At 44.7% G+C, this 13,352-nt stretch overlaps 1 protein-coding gene across 4 annotated transcripts in view; it reads left to right on the top strand.

Moving 5' to 3' along the window:
* The window catches only part of ABI2 (abl interactor 2), a 60,355-nt gene extending 47,449 nt beyond the window's left edge, over positions 1–12,906 (top strand). For 2 of the 4 annotated variants that reach the window (XM_026048101.1, XM_026048094.1), the window contains 5 exons: positions 505–681; positions 3,133–3,291; positions 7,423–7,509; positions 7,831–8,004; positions 12,411–12,906. In XM_026048101.1, coding sequence (XP_025903886.1) covers positions 505–681; positions 3,133–3,291; positions 7,423–7,509; positions 7,831–8,004; positions 12,411–12,586 — 773 coding nt within the window. In that variant the 3' untranslated portion in view covers positions 12,587–12,906. The remainder of the gene's footprint in view (positions 1–504; positions 682–3,132; positions 3,292–7,422; positions 7,510–7,830; positions 8,005–12,410) is intronic. The other 2 variants (XM_026048115.1, XM_026048108.1) reach the window with 1 other exon arrangement.
* Positions 12,907–13,352: the final 446 nt, after the last annotated feature.

The raw sequence follows: 13,352 nt of genomic DNA, 5'->3' as shown, positions 1-13,352 counted from the left end.
CAGGCTTTACAGAAATAGGAAATTATATTAACATTCATTTTTCCTCGGCTCAGGCAGTCAGCCCTTTTAGGGAAGAAAGGGGTTTGGCTGGCATGCACTGTGATCTGAAATACATGATGCTTCTGAACAGCACTGGAAATCTTTGGCTTCCCTTTTCCATGTGCTTTCTAATTTCGTACAAAAGCTAAAGGCCCCTGTGCTACATATTGGAGCATCAATAACAAGGAGTAAAGACATCCTTCAGAAGCAGTGGCTTTCAGTGAAAAGCTCTCAGTTACGACCTCCAGACCTGAAAATAAGCAGCAGATTTGCTTAACCCTCATTTACTCTCTACATAGGAACGAGTCTGTCTTTTAATAGCTTCCTTTTTCTTTCTTCTCCTTGCACGTTCTCAAATATTATGCATCTAATAAGTAGCTAACACTGAGTAGCCAAAGGCTTTCTCTAATCCTTGCTAACATGATCTCCTAATTAACTTCACCTCTTCCTCCTCTCTTCACTTAGCCCCTGCTGGCTCGGCTGGCACCTCTCCCCTTCCTGCTACCTCTGCTCCTGCCCCTCCTGCCCCTGCCCCTTCCTCGGCTGCCCCAGATGCTGCTGCTGCTGCGGCAGGAGCCCAGCCCCTTGCTGATGGCTTCACCTCTCCAACTCCCCCTGCTGCTTCTTCCACACCCTCCACAGGTGAGTGTCTGCTCCAGGCCCCGGGCAGGTGGACCCAGGTGTGATCACAGGCCAGAGGCTTTGCAGAGCTCCTTCAGAAGCAGTGGTGTCTGAAAATATAGATAGAAAATATATGTTAATGGCCAGTTATAAGCTCTTGGTTGTAGCAGACAATTCAAGGTATACTGGTTTCATAAAAAACAGTATCTGTTGCCGTTGGGATACAGAGAGTCTCAAAAATGATTTTTTTGGGAAAAAGGCAGTGGTAGTTCTGGGTCTCCTTATTCTCTTTCAGTTATAGAATTAAAAAGGGGGCTTCTAGCAACGTGTAATATATATAACTCACCCTTCTGAAGCTTTGGAATGGTAAGTTTCCTTTCAACTACGTGTAAAAAGGGCAAGTTTTGTGTGCTCAGAGCCAAGGAAATACAAGTATTTATTTTGCTGAATTTTACTGAACTATTTTGTTGGGTGGTATTGATAGTGTATATTTCACCTTGCTTTATTAATACTTACGAAATCACGCTGTTTCATTTCCTCATTTGCTAGTGTTGCAGTATTGGTACTTGCTAGCTGTAAGACGGTTCTGTATTAGCTTTTGATTAGATGTTACATAAAGATCCACTGTAGACAGTCAAATTCATGTGTAGATGTCTGCATCCTTATTGCAGTCTTACTGCAGGGCTGTGAATTGGTTTATGAGCTTAATAATGTGGGTCTCTCCTAAGAATTTCATCAGGTGCCAGAAACATTCCTGAAGTAGTATTTATTTTAAGGTGCACTGACACACATAAAATTAGAAAATACTTTCAAATCTATATCTATGAATAGAAGCTTCTGAACTGTGGTGAATTTTGGAAGATGAGGAATTGCAGGCGGGATCTCAAACAGTTTTTGATGCACTCTGTCTTGAGCTATATTGCTTCTGCACTCTTGATAATCAAAATCAAGCAAAATAAATATTTTAATAAGTGCAGATTCATATTTATAATTTGTTTAGAGAAAATTCAGGGTTTTCTTATTTTTAGGATTTTTTTATCTCTTCATTTTATTAATGAAGTACTTGCATGGCTTTGAAAGAAAGCATTAGCGGACTAATAGGTTTACATTTTATGGGTTTGCAGTTTTTGTGCTTTATGGGTCTCTTACCTCTTTCCTTCCCTCCATTTGCCACCAATTTCTGCAGCACTTTAAATTTATAGGGAGTTGCAATGGAAAGGCTCAATGTCAAAAAGCAGATGTACTAGGCAGATTGTTCGGTTACTGTTTTCATTGATCTGTAGAAGATGCAACGTTCAAAACTTAGATTGCTGTTCAAAGTAGGAGGAACGTCAACTCCAGTTGATGCATTTGCTGTTAAGAGCACATAACACCGCTAGCTACTTGCATTTCCTTTAGGGGTCCAGTATGAAGTTTTGCAAAGCAATCAAACATAGTGGAGAATCTTCTACCACAGTGTATGAGAACAATGCAGACATTTAACAGCATAACTCACTTGCGTGTTATTTTTACGTATTTACTTCCATGCATGCATCCGTCCTGAACCACAATAACCACCCCTTTTTCCCATATTTTTTGCAAACTATGAAATTTCCCTATAGCCCGTATAGTGAAGGCAGAATCGTTAGGGAGGGGAATAATCCAAACTGATGTATAAAATCCAGTTTACTGAATACTTCTCAATGCAGTATGTGCACTGCAGAACTTCATGTGAGCAGGGTGATAGCTTCGCATCTTGTTTCATGGTCAGGGTTGTGTTCTGATGCATGAGGTGCAAAGTTTGCTATTTTTTGTTAAAGTGTCATATGAAAAAAGATGTATCATGTAGCTGGCTTCAGAATCAATTATCTTGATATGCAAGTGGATTAGAATGGGAAGCCAGCTTTTTAAGGAGTTGTTTCAATTGATAGCTCCATCAGAGAGATCTCTATGGTTTCATTTATTCTATCCTTTGGGCAGTTTCTAACATTCCCTTTTTCCCAGCTGATTCTCCACATGTTTCCTGGAGGGCACTGAGATAGTTAGTTTTCTTGTGCCATTCCTTTGCAGAAAGTCAGATCTCTCAGTCTTAAAGATGACCCACAGTCAGCTGGGGCATGCTTTGGTTGCTTAATTGATGAACTATGGAGTGTTTCATTTTTTGCAGGTTTGTAAGTATGCAAAAAGTTATTGCAATATGTTATAAAAGATGATTGAAGTACACATGATTTTCTATCATTTTGTAGCCTTTGCATTTTCGTACTGACTTTTGTTAGCAATACAGAGCATAAGCAGTTGGGTGAGTTATTTTCTGCATTGCTATTGAGATAGTCAGTGTTCTGGCTGAAGAACTGGCTTTGAATGTTCCCTATGATGCCAGCTTCCTTTTTATTCATTAAAATAAAAAAGCTTTTCAGACCATCAGATCTTGAACTCAAGTTTAAAAGCCAGGCTTCATGCTCCTCTGTGCTAACACCTCTCTGTCCAACCTAGGCCACCCAGTGCAGTTCTACAGCATGAACCGGCCTGCATCTCGCCACACGCCCCCAACAATAGGGGGGTCTTTGCCATATCGGCGCCCTCCTTCCATCACGTCACAGACGAGCCTTCAGAGCCAGATGAACGGAGGGCCTTTTTATAACCAGAACCCAGGTAAGAAAGTGATTCTGCTCTGTTGGGTTCTGCACAGTGGTGAGTTGACTGGGCTTCAGAGTTCTGAAATGGTCAGTCCCCGCAGTAGCCGCTGCAGTTAGTGCCAGGTGAGTTGTGCTGTGTTCCCGCCAGCTGTGCCGAAGCCATGCTCCAGGTTCAGCTTCCACCGTGGCAAGTGGCCGATGTCCCAGATTTGTGCAGTCCCCATTAGGCAAGCTTTACACCATTTTTTACATTGACACCATTTTACACCATGGTCCTTTTACACCATGCTCCATATATCTCTCTCGGTGTGGGATGAGTGTATGATTTTGTAGCAGTACACTATTGTTCATTAATCAGTCTGTATGCTTGTGCTATTTTTTTTCTTTTGATTAATGGACAATCCAAGAAGGTGCCCTTGTTTTATAAGGGTAAGTCGTTAGATGTCGGAGCCATGTCAGAGGTGTTAGGATGGGATGCAGGGGAGCTGGCCCATCGATTAAGTTTCATGGGCGATGTTATTGTAATGGATGACGTGTCAGGAGGGGTGTGTCCTGTATGTCAGGGGAAAATGCAGCAGCTCGTTGGCTGAGGAGTCTTTTCCTCTGTTTCTGGTGAGAGGCGAAGGTGTTTGTACCAGAGTAGGGGAGCCTCTTTTGACCAAGGCAGAAAGATGCAAAGGTTCCCCCTTAGAAATACTCTATTGCAACAAGACTGAGTGTTAACTTGCAAGCTCTGCACTGCTGCTGTGCTGTTTGTAAATTGTGCACTGAAGTGGGAATCAGGTCAGATGCTGCAACCTGCTTTTGGGGCGTTGGATTGGGTTCAAGTATTACTACATGTGAACCAGCCTGCAGAGATATGTGTGCTTCACTTAGGTAGGAAATGGATGGTCTCGCTGAGGGCATAGAAAGGAGGATGAAGTATGACTAATCTGCAGCCTACTTGCCTGAAAAGCACAGAATTTGTTAAGCACATTATGCGCATACAGAAAGTTAGAGGGACAAGAGGAAGGGGACATAATGGTAAAGGGAACCATTCAAGATTACCTTTGCGGTAAGGATTTTCAATATATCCAGAATTTTTGACATTTGCTGTGCATTTCTGCCTTAGGAAAGGGATAACTCTGGAAGCTACAGTTGCGTTGTGAAAATGTCATCACAGAAGATGCCAAATAGCCTCTGAATATAAGTTATGTAACCACAGTTCAGGCTGTGTACCCAGGAAGAGAGTAATGATTACAGTGATTAGTCACTTGAATTGTAAATCACAAAGAAAATACTTCAATGATAGTACCATACTTGACATAACATAAATAAGCAGCTGTAGTAGGATTTTTTTCTTTTGAAAAGGTTGAGGTGCCTGGCAGGATACAGAGTTTACTAGCTTTTAGTTAGACTAAAAGAGGGCTTTGGGCATGTGTATTGGAGGAAGAGGATGTGCAGGCAAAGCACGGTTAGAGCCCTGTGAACAGCGGGTCTGTTGTGCCTGTAAGGAGCAGGAGGGAGCAGTGGCAGGGCAGGGGCCACAGCTACGTCTCAGCATTGCTGAAGGGAGGGGGAAAAACACAGATTTAGGTCTTGTAGGTGTGAAATGTTTTAATGCAGGTTGTTTGGCACAAAATAATACTGACTTTCTCCTTGTATTCTTCTTTGGTACGTTGGGATAGTCATTGGGGTTTATGGAGTTTGTACGACCATAAAAGATGCCTGTCTTAATAATGCTTCTAAGGCAGTTTTACCTCTGTACTTCTTGTTACGACTCTTTCAACACTTGAGAAGAACAATTTATGTGCAGCTCCTCATTGATCTTAGCCTATGTCTGTCCCAAAGCCACAGCTGCCAGCCATGTCACCTAGCAAGTTGGGAAATGTAGCTATCTTTGATACCAGTAGTAATATAGGTGCCAGCAGCATGGAGCTCAGCACAGGCTAAGAAAATGTAAGAGAAACTTGGTGAGCACTTGGTGAGGACGGGGTTGGCACTGCACACACTTTGTGCAGTTGGGTTCTTACCAGCTCGGAGGGACCAAGGTGAGAAATGCTCCTATGCATTTCTGCATTAATCTAAAGCAATCGCACAGGTCAACCTATAGCCCAGGTGGGAGGGCATAAGTTGATGTTTTTCTTGCCTTTTGAGATAGCAGGAGGACAGTAGAGTTCCGATATGTTTTTTAAATGCAGTTACTAAAATTAATAAAGCATTTAATGTGTCAGCTCCTAAAGGCCACAGTTTGCTTCGAGTCATTGTGTATCATAGAGAGGCAGTGCCGCGGTGGCGACATGCAGACCAAGGGCCAGGTCTCAGCAAATGGACCAAATGAGCAAGGAGCGGTGTCAGCCCGCATTAGCATCAGCGCTTGGCGTCAGCGCTGCAACCCGAACTAAACAAGAGGTTTTTCCGTGGATGCCTGGAGTGCTTGTCTAGAGGAATTTATTTTCCTACCTGGAAAACCAAGTTACCTCCTGCAATGAGTTGCATGGAGTGCAGGAACAAGGAACAAAGAAGAGACCTAGGAAAGTTAGTTAGGCTTGTACAAGAGGTACAAAACTTACAGCTTCGTATGACTCTGAACTGAGAAGACATTTTGGAACAGAGCGTTTTTTGTAGCTTATATAATTTAAAAGGTTGAGATTTCATAGTTGCACAGGAATGCCAAATTCTTGAATATTCCGTAGGGCTTGGAATTCAAATTCCCTTTTGCTGCTTCGAAAAACACAACACAAAACCTTCGCCAGCTACTATGGTTACTCTTGAAGGAACAAATACTCTCTGGGGTCACTTCATTCAAGTCAAAGAAGATGTGATTAGAAAAGCATTTCGATTTCCTAAAGAAATAGGAATGAAATGGTGAGATAATGGAACTTGCTTTGTATGGAGTTGCAAGTAGGTTTTTGCAACAAAAGACAGTTGTTCCTTTATGCTCTCTCTTTGTTTGGGGTGCATGGTAGTGTTAGGAGTGTGAAAAAGGGTGGCAGAAGAAATTCAAAGAACTTTTGGAAATAAAACAAATGAGAGGAAACTTTGAGACTTGGAGTTTTCTCTACTTTCCGTGGTGATATGAGTTAATTCTGAATAATACTAAAATATTTTTTCTTACCAGCACTTGTATTAGATAAAATGTGATTAGTTCTGTAAGCTAAACATATATGTGGGTACATGTAAGCATGTAGATTTTTTCCCTTTCTTTTCCTGGACCCGATTAAATGTTTTGTATGCCACCACTAAGGAGAAGGTTATTTAATTGTGCTTGTCCTGAGGTGCTTTCAGAAAAATAATCTTGTAACTTGCTTTTGTTACAACAAGCAATTATACTGCATTTCCCTTAGAAAGTGATAATGAAACCTTACACAGTGAAGTCTTCTCACAATCATTCCTGGCTCAGAGCAGAGTTTACTGCAGTAACATTTTTAAACTGGATCACGGTGTATTCTTGAGCTGTGAGTTCACATGTATTGTACAAGGACGGCTCCTCTGGTGCCGGTCGAACAGCTCTGGCCGAGGTCAAGGTCTGCAGGTCGGGTGGAGGGGAAACGAGGCAGCACATCTGGAATAGCAGCGGGCTCTGTCCCGCTCCGCGCACCAGCTCCCTGCTTGGAAGCGCTGCTCTTCACGTATGTCCCATTTCTCAGAGGCCTCTGTCTCTGATTCACCTGAAATATCTGACTCACGGGGGGTCTGGCTTGTATTTTGGAGAAAACCAGTTATATCCATTTTAACCCTAAGAATTTATGGATGCTGTTACAGGAAAGATGCATTCTCTTTTATCTTCAGAAATGTTTTTTGGTCTAAAAGGTGGGGATTATGGTGAGAATCCCTTTGATGTATTTTTTTGGTCTGTTCATAAAGTCCTGTATTATTGCAGTAATAAAATTCAACCGTCTCATAGTTAGATCAGACAAGCACTTCAGTATGGGCTCTTCATCTTATGAAAAAGTTGGGTTGATAATATTAAAAACAGAGAAATCTTGAAGTAAGGATTAAGAATACATCTAGACCACGTGGGCTATTTTCCTCTGGATGGCATCCTTTTTATCTCAGCTTCTTGGCAGACTGCTACGTTGTCTGAGTGTGATGATGTCTACTCTCCCGTTTGCTGCTGTGTTGTGTTTCTAACTGGTTGCTTCTTTCTTTTTAATTTCTGTGGCAGCATCCCTTGCTCCTCCTCCCCCCTCCATCCTACAGGTAACTCCCCAGTTACCGTTAATGGGATTTGTGGCCAGAGTTCAAGAAAACAGTAAGTTTGCAGCTTCCTTGTGCTATGTTTTATTACTGGATGTGGCTTTTGTTTTGAGTGGACAAAAGGTTTGCCTGTTTATAGTCAGAATTCTGCCTTTACTGCCTCTGTGAGATTGTGTGAAATTGCTAAGCAGTGGAGAAGGAGAGAATTTTATCGGAAGAACCTGATCCTTCCTCCTCCGCACGTTGTTGTCTCGAGTGCCTTTCCACGAGCTCTGGTGGTTGGCCCCGTGCCGCTGGCTGGGATTGGGAGTGTTACTTCAACTCTCTGCCGTGGTCCCAGACAACGTTTTCATGGTCTCTCTGCCACTGCTTTCAGTTTCAGATACGCCGCCTCCGCCACCACCCGTGGATGAGACAGTGTTTGATGAATCCCCACCTCCACCCCCACCTCCAGAGGATTATGAGGAGGAGGAGGCAGCTGTGGTGGAGTACAGCGATCCCTATGCTGAAGAGGACCCTCCATGGGCACCACGGACCTACTTGGAAAAGGGTAGGTTTAAAGCTGGTAGAGATGCTGGAATCGCTTTGTAACATTTTGGGAATGGTGCCACCATCCAGCCTGGAGCGGGAGGTCTGTGCAGACGCCTCCCCTCTTGGTGGTGCCACAGAGGAGCTCCTTAAGCTGCTCTGCTGAGTCTGTCTCTCACCTCTTCCTCTATAATGGGAGGAGATAATGATTAGCTGCCTAATTACAGATTTTTAAAATCCTCTGTAATCTGCTTAAGCCTCACCTCTTGGTGGTCTGCTTGATCCTAATTGTCAAACTCATAAGTGGGTACAAATGAATGACTCGGTGCTGCTGCCATCCGAAGAGTGGGACTGGGCGCTGGAGGCTGTGGGGCTGTGTCGGCCTGGAGCGGTGCCGGGCTCCGGGGCTTCGGTCAGCTCGGGCAGGGCCCCGTGGCCGCATCTGCGTGTCCTGCAGTGCTGCAGCAGGGGCAGACCCTGGAATAAAGCTCAGGTAAGATAACAGAGGAGATGAATGGCTCCACGGCACTCGGGTGTGAAAACCTCTCCTGCCTGCTGGTGTTTCCATTAAGTAAATAAAAAGGGATATAAATGTAGTGCTGCAAAGCAGCCGGGCACCCCGGCTCCCTGTTAGATACAGTCAGGCTGCACCAGAGGGGAAAAATCCAGAAATGCTATGAAGATAAACCCACCATAGGAGTTCAGGGGAAAAAATGATTGAAGGAGCACTTTGTGCTAGATCAAACTCAAAGAAAATATTATATTCCCAGGGCAGATTGGGGGGGAAATCTATTTGTTGGGGGGGGAAATCAAGCTGTTCTAACTGTTTAGTGCAAGGAGTGTTCAGGCTTTGCTGACAAGCTGAGACCGTTTGTCAGACTGACTGACTGACATGCAGGATATTTATATGACTTGTTTTACCTATTGACCTTTCTGTGGCCCTCATTGACAGCAAATGTCACTGTCATTCTGTTGGTGCACACAGACCCTTTGTTTGATTAAATATTGCTTCAGCTTATGCTTGTCTTATTTCCAGGAGGGCAGGGCAGGAAAAAAAGGAGGGAGCTCATATGCAAAGCACTGCACTTGCCATGCAGTTTGGAGGGGATCAATTGTAGTGGTTACCTGGTGTCACAAAGTTAGGTTGGGATGGGGAAGGGGCTCATGACCTGGTGTCTCTTTACTCTGGGGTAGGTGGCGAATTTCTCCAGGTTAGGATCAGTGCAGGTCACTTCAGCAAACGGCTGGTGTGACTCTCCTGTCCCAGGCAGCGCAGGGACACACAGCGTCTGCCCGGCCCCGCCGTGGCGGGCTCTGTGGGTGGATTTTCTGCTGGATAAAGCTTGCAGATACATTACTCTGTGACAGGAACAGGAGACTTAAGATTTTTTCTTTGTACTGCTTTTCCAGCCATAAGAAGCTTTTATCCAAAGTCAACGTTTGTAAAACTGTTTGGTTCTGTTTCTCTTATCCCAGCCACCTGGCTCTTAGCAGATCTTCAGTGGCATTTCAGCCAACAAGAAGAAAAACCCTGCAGCACCTTGCCTCTTTATAGTGTCTCTTCCTAATGCAAAATTTTATATATATAGATATTCTTAATGTGACAGTTGTCAGTTGGAACTATATTTAAGCATAGCACCAAATGCCAGTTAAATGAGTTGGTAGTCGTGCGCTGCTGCGATTGAAGTGCCCTGCTTGCATTTCCCTCTAAGCGTCAGGACTTGTTTTCTCCTTCAGTCACAGTCTGTTTTCAGGACACTGCAGCAGGAGACCGGATGCTTTCCTGGCCCTATGGGAGAGGGCAGGATCATGTTCCCGCTTGAGCTGTCCCCCCTTTCCTCTGTCGGGGGTTCACTGTGGGATGTGGGTTTGTTCTGCGGCCATTCCTCTCCTCCCTGGTTTGGCTGGGAGCGCCAGCACCAGGCGGAGCGGAGCTGTGGGGGCCGCGGGTGCCTGGGAAGAGCAGGTCAATTTTAAGCTGCTGGAGAGGCTCTTAGGTGGAATGCAGTTACTGAGGCTGTTGAACCTGAGGTCTCTGCCACGTAATAGCTATGGCTGACCAGGAATGTCGGGAAAAGCATATGGCATTTTCTGAGCTCTGAGGAGGGTTCGTGCCATGAAAAGGTAAGAAATAGTTCCCAACTGTGCAAATCGGAGAAGGAGAGCTGGGTTGGCAGAAGGGAGAAGTTCCCCGATGGCATCTAGAGAAATAGGATGGTTCAGATGTCAGCTGGAGAATCAGTCTGGCCGACAGTTGTGGTCAGCTTTATGTAACAAGAGTTCAGCCAAATTCAGTGAAGTTGTTGGAGAATCAGGAAAGATCATCGATTGGAAGAGTGTCAACCGAAGTGAGTAATTCTGTTTTTCATTCCTGCATTGCAATGTGTTCAGATACAAACTAAAGCAGGCCCTGGCTCAGTCTTGCAGGGCAGGATGCCACCTCCTGAGTCAGTATTGCTGTTTCCTGCCTCATCTGGAGCTTTTCTTGCAGTACTGGCCTGGGCTTCCTGTGAATCGTGGTTTGTGACAGGCTCACAGCTTGAGGTGCTGGGACTATAGGCAGAAGGATTAAACAGTCATTTAGCAAGAGGAAAGCTGCCAGCACAGAAGTGATGCTCAGGAGGAAGCAATAGCGATGGGAAAAACAAAACCAGACTTCAGGTAATTTTATAAGAGGCTTAAAAAGCAGCAAATTTCCATCATGAACTGAGAGAAAAGTTTTGTTGTTGTGAATAGGGAACAATGGATGAATTCAGTATTTATCCAAAGGGACTAGAGTGCTCTGGCAAATGAAAAAGAAACTGGAAGTTATTGTGATGCACATTTTGTTAGTATGCATATAAGGTATTTTTGTGTAAATCAAGAGAATGAAGAAGAGTGGCACAATGAATCTAGAAAGAAATGGTTTAAAACCGATAGGTGCACAAAACAGTTAATAAGGAGTTCTGAAAGACTTTCATTGCACATTTGTTCTTATAAGGCTAGTAATCTCTGTTTTTTCATATTAAAAATGATGCAAAGAGTTATCAGTTCATTTCCACATTCATGTTTTGATTCCTTAGAGTGGCATGTCTAAAACTGGTTAGAATGGATCCATTTACACGTTCACTGGTATGAATGTAAAGCCAGTAACATGGGTTTTCTGAGTATATGCTGGATAAATGATACAAAGCTCCAGCTCTGGACAGTTGATTTAAAAAAAAAAAAAAAAAAAAAAAAAAAAATCTTGTACTTATTTTGAGTCTCCACTGGTCTTGATTTGTATGTGTTTACAGTCCTGTTAGGAGTCAGGTTTCCATAGTAAATATTTGCATTGATTCCTTCCGCAACAGAAAACATGATCTTTTCCATTGAAAAGAACTATGAATTTAGTAGGACTCTGTTAACTCTGCTGTCAATTTTTTTCCCGCGTGGTTTGGTTCTGCATGTCCTCCTTTCTGTCCCCAGTACAGGCACTTGGATCCCTGTCCCGCATGCATTTTGTCTCAAGGGCAGCACTGTGTGTTCGTTGCCAAGTACGCAAAGCAGTGATTGATGCTCTTGTAAAAGCAGTGCTGTCTGGCAGAGCCCATTGTCTGTATGATGCACATACCGTAGCGCTGCGCATGGAAACACACATCTGTCACATTGATGTCTGTCCTCTGCCATTTCAGACTGTGTTCTCCATAATATTTGCCAGTGCATTGACCGATTGCTTAGACTTTCCAAAGCATCTTCTGTGCTGTCTCTAATATAAGCGGTTCTGCACCTGTAAGAAAAAATCCCTGGTATGTCAGGCCTGCATTTTGTTTGACACTTGTTTGCTGACACTGTAAGAAAAAATCCCTGATATGTCAGGCCTGCATTTTGTTTGACACTTGCTTGCTGACACTGCTCGACTGCAGTTCACTTAATTACCTTGGTTCCAGAAAGCCACGGATTCACCACCAGCTACTGGGTCTGCACATGGGCATCTTACAGATCTTAAACATGCAGGAAGAGGCAACTGTGGAGCCTTGGCTCAGTCCAGCTGTGATCTCAAAAAGGCTCTTATAAGAGCCCTGAGCAGAGAGCTGATTTTGCACAAATCTAATATGCAAAAATTGCTCTGAGTGGGCGTAGCCAGAGGGATTTACACAACCGCCTCGTATCCGCCCACAGCAGATGTTTGGGATTTGTTACCTTTTCCCTCTGATGGGTCTGGCAAGGAGCAGTCAGTGTGCATGGAGAACAGATAATTTAGTAGCAGACAGGCTTGTAGTCCTGGACAAGGTGTTTCAAAGCATGAGCTCTTGTAAAAGGGATTAGATGAAAAAGTGCCTTTGAGCTGGTCAGCTGCAGGGGCAGCTGAGCTGCCTCGAATGTAGAGCGGTTTCTGTGTGGCTGCTTGCTCTGCCTCCTCCTCTCTGTATCTCTCCTAATAGTCATTCTCTGTCTATTCTTTCCTAGTGGTGGCGATTTATGACTACACGAAGGACAAAGAAGACGAGCTCTCATTTCAGGAAGGTGCCATCATTTATGTCATCAAGAAGAATGATGATGGCTGGTATGAAGGGGTCATGAATGGCGTGACAGGCCTCTTCCCAGGGAACTATGTGGAGTCCATCATGCATTACTCGGAGTGAACGCCAGAGGACCGAGCACTGCATCTGCTGCTGCAGGAGCTCTCCGGGCTTCCCTGCCTCTGGGGCCCCATCCAAAATAACTGAATGAAGGATAGTTGTAACAACCACTTTTTTTTTTTTTTTCTCTTTCTTTCATTATAAAACAATAGTGATTTGAGTTGTTGGAACAAATGGCTCTTCCGGCTGCCAGCAGTGGCTATCATGAGCCATGGGGCATAGACCCATTCAGATGTAACAAACTTGTTGAGTAGCTGATACTTCACCTAAATTCTGGCTTCTTCTGGCAGGCTCTTGGCTCTGTCTCAGGAATACTGTGTGTCCGTGTGGTGCCACCCTTGGCAGCAGTGCCTGGCGTGCTGGAGGGCCTGGATGCCTGTGACGAAGGGGTCCTGGCCCGTGGACAGCCCTCCCCGCTGGTTCCACACCGCTCCCCTGCAGCTGGAAGAGCACGCGGGTGCCAGCGGACACAGCGGCACGCGCCCGGGCATTGGGCCGGCCCCAGAGGGTCCTGGCGGCTCTGGCAGCAGCACCTTGCACGTGGGCTCATACAGGGGCACACAGAGCTGGCTTTGAGGCATCCACCTTTGCATTCAGACTATTCAGATGGCTGCAGCCCAGCGAACCCCTCCCTCTCCTCATTGCCTCATCTTTTGAATGCCACAGGTTTGTTTTTTGTTAAGCGCTGATGTAAACGTGCTCCTCCCCACTGCAGACTCGCAGCTGTGGCTGCTGATGGGCTGAACAGGACTTGCTGATGGTGAAGGGG

The sequence above is a fragment of the Nothoprocta perdicaria genome, unplaced genomic scaffold, assembly GCF_003342845.1.
Source record: "Nothoprocta perdicaria isolate Ctin4 unplaced genomic scaffold, notPer1 scaffold_11, whole genome shotgun sequence".
NCBI classification, from domain to species: domain Eukaryota; kingdom Metazoa; phylum Chordata; class Aves; order Tinamiformes; family Tinamidae; genus Nothoprocta; species Nothoprocta perdicaria.
The sequence above is the reverse complement of the archived record's forward strand: the minus strand, read 5'-3'. Positions and strand labels throughout refer to the sequence as shown.